This window comes from Neomonachus schauinslandi, unplaced genomic scaffold (assembly GCF_002201575.2).
Source record: "Neomonachus schauinslandi unplaced genomic scaffold, ASM220157v2 HiC_scaffold_1200, whole genome shotgun sequence".
NCBI lineage: Eukaryota > Metazoa > Chordata > Mammalia > Carnivora > Phocidae > Neomonachus > Neomonachus schauinslandi.
In genome coordinates, this window is record NW_025409890.1 from 3,779 (window position 1) to 10,431 (window position 6,653).

At 63.2% G+C, this 6,653-nt stretch overlaps 2 protein-coding genes across 2 annotated transcripts in view; one reads left to right on the forward strand and one right to left on the reverse strand.

Moving 5' to 3' along the window:
* The window catches only part of LOC123323821 (neurturin), a 3,754-nt gene extending 1,270 nt beyond the window's left edge, over positions 1-2,484 (forward strand). The window contains exon 2 of the mRNA XM_044912324.1: positions 2,060-2,484. Within this exon, the coding sequence (XP_044768259.1) occupies positions 2,060-2,484 (425 nt within the window). The remainder of the gene's footprint in view (positions 1-2,059) is intronic.
* A 3,097-nt stretch (positions 2,485-5,581) lies between these two features.
* Positions 5,582-5,894, reverse strand: LOC123323820 (4-galactosyl-N-acetylglucosaminide 3-alpha-L-fucosyltransferase FUT5-like; the record flags this gene model as incomplete). Its single annotated transcript, XM_044912323.1, has 1 exon — positions 5,582-5,894. A coding segment is annotated over one exon (313 nt), but the record flags the coding sequence as incomplete, so codon positions are not given.
* Between the last annotated feature and the right edge of the window lie 759 nt (positions 5,895-6,653).

The window sequence follows — 6,653 nt, forward strand, 5'->3', positions numbered from 1 at the left end:
GGGGGGGGGGGGGGGGGGGGGGGGGGGGGGGGGGGGGGGCGGGGAACCTAGTGCTTACAACCTGGGGCACAACACCGACGGTGGGATCTCAGTCACCGGGAAGGGTCTCGGCCCCTGGGCGGGTGCTTGCCCACCCTGCATCCTGTCCCTGGGCACAGTCCTGCTAAGGGAAGGGAGTGGCCGCTGATCCCTCCAGTGTCCCAGTGTTAGGCCCTGAGACCAATGCGCTGATGGAATTGCAGGCTTGGGGCGGTGGGAGCGCGGGGGTGGGGATCGGGGTGGGGAGAACTATTGCTGATCTCATCTCTGTGTTCCAGACCCTGTGCAGGTGGCCAGGCCTGCTGGAGGGAGGCAGGGACACATATACCAAGAGATTATTCACTGTTTGTCTGAAATTCAAATTTACTGGGCACCTGTACTTTATCTGGCATCCTCCCCCGCCGCGCCCCCCTCCCCCGAATTCTGTGTAGATGTATACCTTAGGGGCGGGCACGCTACATGGTGGAATTTTAGGCACCATAAGTGAGGTAGGCTGGAACCTAACCCCAGAGCAGACGGTGCTGGCCACCAAGTCCTGCCCCTGGACTTCAAGAACTGGAAACATGTTGCTCAGCTGATCTGCACTTTCCACTGTCCCAGCCTCAGCCAGAGGGGAACTCTCTGCAAGCCTCCTTGAGCGGACAGGGAAACTGAGGCACAGAGCAGGACCATCACCTGCCTGAAGTGATACGGGGCTGAAAGTGGCAGAGCAAGACTCACAACTGGGGTTTGTCTGATTCCTGAGACCCCCTGTGGAAACGGACGCACCCTCTCCCTTGCGTCTGCCTATAAGCTATTTCTTTTGAGAGCCAAGGGTGCCAGCCTTGGGGGCATGCAGGCGATAAACTCAGGGTCTCCTCTCCCAACCACAAGCATGCCTGCCACTTGTTCAGGGAGCCCCTGCCTGCAGTTCCACTCTCAGCGCCACCTGCCACTGGCATGTCTACGAGGCTCTCCCGAGGCTGCAGAGTACTGGGGCAGCCCAGCCGCCTGGGAAATAAATAAATTCCCAGGGCTCCGGGGCCCTGGGAATCTGTGACTCCGGGCACCTCCTGGCAACCGTGGGAGCAGAGCACTGGACGTGGGCCAAACTTGGGCACACGATGGAGGCGGGAACAAGGCTGTTTGGGCTTGTGTCTCTCTGCCACCTGCTGGTACTGTGGCCTTGGGCCAGTCTCTGTCCTAATGGATGCCTGTTGTCTCACCTGTAACACGGGGGAGGCCGTGACATTCCCTGCTGCCTCCCCCCACAGTCCTCACATGCAGGCCTCCGTGCCTGCTGGTGTTATCCTCCGCGCGTTCTGAACAGCCCAAACACCCCGATTTGGTAGTGTGCGTGGAGAAACTGAGTCCCAGCGTGCGGCGGAGCAGGAGGGACAAGGTGGGGGGCGTTGGGTGGGGCCCCCAAAGAGTGAGCCAGAGACTCATCATCAGCTCAACCAACGAGTGCTTGAAACATGGGGTGCAGCTCCCCAACACTGGTCACAAAAGGGGTGCCAGTTACCAGGGGCATCCCAGCCTAGGGGTGGGGCCAGCTGGGGGCCCACGGGGACAGGGATTTGGATCACTACAGCCCCAGCTGAGCCCTCCCTTCCTTTTCTGCAAAGAGGTGGGAGCAGCTCAGCGAAAGCAGAACAAAGGGTCAGGGCCCACGGAGAATGTGGGCGTGGGGATGACCAGAGGGAGTGAGACACCGGGGCGAGCTCAGCTCAACGTGGGGCAGGCTGGAAAGCGCTCCAGGGCGCCGGCAAGGAGGAGCCAGGTTCTGAGCGCCCACCACAGCGGTAGGGTCCAGAGAGGGCTGTTGGGAGTCCTGGGGCTCCAGCGCGGGGGCTCTGCACAGGCATCCCCCACGGCGCCCAGAGAGGGAACATGCTTGGGAATGTAGCAGGGAGTTGAGAAGCTGCCTCGGGAGGGTGCGCTACCAAGGGGCTGTTTTCCGAGGGGAACAGCGGGGGTCGGGGACTCTCCCCCAGTCACCCACCGACCCACCCGGTTCTCTCTCTCTCTCTCCTCGCAGATCGTGCACTGCTGCAGGGCGCCCCGGACGCGGTGGAGCTGCGCCAGCTGACGCCCTGGGCCGGCAGGCCCCCGCGTCCGCGCCGTCGGGCGGGGCTCCGGCGGAGGCGCGCGCGCGCGCGATCGGGGACGCGGCCGTGCGGGCTGCGCGAGCTGGAAGTGCGCGTGAGCGAGCTGGGCTTGGGCTACGCGTCCGACGAGACGGTGCTGTTCCGCTACTGCGCAGGCGCCTGCGAAGCGGCTGCGCGCGTCTACGACCTGGGGCTGCGGCGGCTTCGCCAGCGGCGGCGCGTTCGGCGGGAGCGGGTGCGCGCGCAGCCCTGCTGCCGCCCGACGGCCTACGAGGACGAGGTGTCCTTCCTGGACGCGCACAGCCGCTACCACACGGTCCACGAGCTGTCGGCGCGCGAGTGTGCCTGCGTCTGACCCTACCTCAGGGGCCCGGCGAGACGGCGGCCACGGCCCCCGCGCCGCGGCGCCCACCGTCCCGCCTGGCAAGGCCCGCGGCGGACAGACTGCGCGTGCGCAGGAGGTGCCGTCCCGGCCTCGGGACTCTCCAGTAGCTGCACGGAGATAAAGTGTGGGAAATGGATCCTGGGTCGTGATTCCGCGTCCCGGGGGTGCCTACCTCTCGGAGGGACACGAGCCTGTGTGGGGTGGGGGCGCCAGCTCCACTGGGCAGAGGGGGACGGGCGGGTACCACCTGCTGGGCGCAGAGAGGGTCCTTTTCCCGTGGTACACGAAGGAAAGCGGTGTGAGTGGGAGGAATGTCGGCAGGGGCCGTCCTTCCCACTTTCTTGCAGGTCCCTGTACCCCTTGCTGACGCGTCCCACGGCCACCTCCCATAAGGTGAGCTTCTGGATGGGAAGAGGGAGCCAAATGCAGATGACGAGTCTGAGGTCCAGGTGGACCCAGGCCTCCCTCCCCCAAAGGGCCTCCTCAGGCCCCGTCCACCCCCGCCGAGCCACTATCTCCTTTCAGTAGCTAAAAATATATGTGCGCTGCCCAGCTCCCTGTGGGGATAGGTCTGGGGCGGGCGCCAGCCCTGTCCAGCCCGAAAGCGGCGCCTGCTGGGGCAGAGCTGGGTCCTCAGGGACCTAGGTCCTGGGCGCATAAAATCCCTGGCCCGAGCTCCTGGGGGGATTTACGACGCGTCCCCGCGGAGGACAGAAAAAGCGGTGTCACCTTGATGCTTGGCAGGCCCAGGACAGCGCAGGGTGTTGGGTTCTCAGACCCTGGGGAGGGGTCTGCACATCCCAGGGTCTGAGGAGGGGCAGGGCCGGGGCCGCTGCCCTGCCCCCAGGCTGACACCCTGGAGACCAGTGGGTATGGACCCTCCCCTCCTGCACCTCAGAGTGGGGTTCTCGAGGGTGCAAGCCCCTCTCACCCAAGACAGCTTTCCTGAGGGCGTGGTCCCCTCTCTTCTTCTCTCACCCCCAACTCCACAGAGGCTCCCACGGAAAGAGCCCCTTCCCTCCTTCACTGTTCCCCTAGACTGGCCCTCTCCCCTCTTTCCCACACATCTGAGCTCAGGGCCACCATCTAAACACCATGGCCCTCCCAGCCCCAGTCCCCATGCCGACGCTAGAGGGCCCAGATCAGCGGCTGCCCCAGGAAGGATCATCCAGCCCAGCAGAAACACCCCCTGTTCCCTGGTCCCCGGCTGCAGCTGGAGACACTTGAGGCAGCTAACAGGCAGGACTTCCCGGGAGTCCTGAGAGCAGGGCTGGGCAGCCAGGCTCCGGCCCACGGGTGGTCTGCTTGTTAGGAAGTTTCAGGGCTGAGGCCGTCTGGGGTCCCCACCCCCCCAGTCTTCTGAGGTTTGGGGTAGGGGATTCCTCCTCTGTTTGGGCTGACTCAGCCCAGCCGTGGCAGGGAAGCCGTTGTCCCCTTCTCCTTGGGGCAGAAGCCAAGCCTCAGTTTCCCCATCCCAGATGGCCCTGAGCCACGGAGGCGGAAGTTGTTCGGCCCACAACTGGGAAAATTGATCTTGGAGCCCAGGTCTGTGGTCCCTGAAGCCTGACTACGTGTGTGTGTGTGTGTGTGTGTGTGTGTGTGTGTGTTGTGCACCCTCTCAGGGGGTCCTGGGACCTGGGCATCCTTGTCTCTGGCTCAGTTCCAACATCCCAACCACAGGGCGAGGCCCTGACGACCAGAGCATTGGAGCAGAAACTCAGCTGCCCCTACAGACCCCCGGGGCTGGGGTCGTGTGCAGTCCAAGCCACAGCACACACACACACACATACACACACCTAGCACAGAGAGTGGGACCTACATGGGGCTTACCAGATCCGATCATACGTGGACACACGCCCCTATGCTTACACACTCAGTCGTCACCCATAGTCGAAATTACACCCTAGGAGGGACACCCCCAATGTCCCCTCTCATGTGCAACACCACATGGTGTTTGGCCACACCCAGTGGGATCTCTCGCCAGGGGTCTCACTCCAAGCCCCCGTGGTCAGCACTTGTCACACACAGTCTCAGGGCTACACGTGCTCGGCACCCCACTCTGCCCTCCTCCCCTTCCTTCGTGGGCAGTCCCTGCCCTCCCTCTACACTTGTCCCAGCCCTGCCCCCCCCATGGACCCCCAGACAGCCTGGTCCCCACTCCCACCCACTGTGGGGCTTGGCCTCCAGGGTTTTTCCACCTCTTGACATTGGCACCCAGGCCATTCTTGGTTTTGGGGGGCCTACCTGGGCCTGTGGGCTGTTGAACAGCATCTCTGGCCCCCACCCACTGGATGCTCTCAGCCCATCTCCAGCTGTGCCAACCACCAGCCTCCCAAGCCTTTGCCGAGTGTGCCCGGGCAGGCAGAGTGGCCCTTGGTGCAAACCGCTGTTCTAAAATCAGGGAGAAGACATCGGTTTTCCTCGGAGCATTCCCATCCGGAGAATGGTGTCAGTATTGTCCCTCTGCGTACCCCGCGGGCAGTTAGCAACAGCAACGAAACCACAAGCAAATTGGGCAGACCCCTCACCAGTGAGCGGGACCCCAAGGGGAGTTTTAGTGGGTGAGGGGTGCAGCAGGTGACACCCCAGTTCAGTGGGGCTCCTAGCAAGTGTGTCCCAGTGAGGCTAGATGACCTGTTTCAGATCCCCAGCAGGTGACGTCCCCAACCGCCGAGGTTCCCAGAAGGTGAGGCCCCTCAGGAGGTGAGGCCCCTGGCAGCTAAGGTCCCTAGAGCCGATGTCCTGGCAGCATAGTGCGGGTGGGTGAAGTCCCAGGTAAATGCGATCCCAGCAGGTGAGATTCCCAGCAGGTGAGGACGCCCCTCCTGTAGCTGGTGAGTCCCCAGGCAGGCGAGGTCCCTAATAACCGAGGTCCCCAGCAGGTGAGACCCCCGGAGGTGAGGCTCCTGGGAGGTAGGATCCCTTAGAGCTGATCTCCTGGCCACACAGGTGCTCAGTAGGTGAAGCCCCAGCTCAGTGAGCTCCCCAGCAATCAGTGAGCCACCACCCTGGCAGTGAGGTCCCCAGCAGGTGTGTCTGGAGCAGCCCACGCCCCAGGCTGGCCAGCTCAGGTGAACCAGGAGGCTGTGCTGGGCACCGTCTGGTAGGGGGACTCCTGTTGCAGCCGCCAGCAGGCTTTGCAGAACATCAGGGCCCTGCGGAAGGATCCAGGCCGCAGGGTCTCCCGCGAGCGGAAGTAGCCGAGGTAGAGGGCGTGGTCCTTGTCCAGCGGCAGCAGGGACTGGGCCAGTTCCTCGGGGCTCTGGAAGTCATTGACGTGGATGAAGGCGTCAGGAGGCAGGAATTTCTCGTGGTTCCTCCTGCTCGGACCCAGCACCACGGTACGGCGCAGGCCTCCAGGAGGCCTCCTCCAGCAGGATCTGCACGGACAGCTTCTCCGTGCCGTAGTCAGGATGCAGGGAGTTCTCGAAAGCTAGGTAAAACTTGTGGAGAGAGTGGGGAGAGGGGCGACAGTGGAGAGAGCATCACTGATGAGAAACGCGACAGCCCACGCCTGCGGCCACACCTGGGTTTCCAACAGGACATTCGTGAGCCCTGGGGTCGGCACTGTTGTTTTTTGGCAGTTTACAGATGAGCACGCTGGGGCCGCGTGACTCGGCGGGAGACAGGGCCGAGCTGGAATCGCAGCCCCAGAGCCCAGGCTCCCCAGCCGCCAGGCGGCACAGCCCCTGTAGCTGGGGAGGGGTCCCCAGGGGGCTGCGGTAGGTCCCAAGGCTCTCAGCTCCCACCTTGACCCTGCCCCTCCCAGCCTTCCCCAGACTTCCCCCGTGCCCTGGAGTTGAGGCTTTGACCCCGGCTAGAGCCATTGTGATCCGGAACCTAAAGTCTCCCTTCCTGACCTAACCCCGAGCTCCTCTGCCGCTTTGCAGGTGGAGCTCCGCACACAGCAGGCACCATCCCACGGGGCTTTCTGCAGTCGGGGAAAGGCTCTGTCTCTGCACCATCCGATTCGGCCGCCACTGCCCTGTAAGGCCATGGAGCCCTTGCAATGTGCTTTGCGTCTGAGAACCAGCGTTTTTTATGCTCATTTAAATTTAAAAACTGATACTCTCTTCTCTGAATCAAAAACAACTTCAAAAATAGAAAGTAGGGCACCCGGTGGCTCAGTCGGCAGAGCG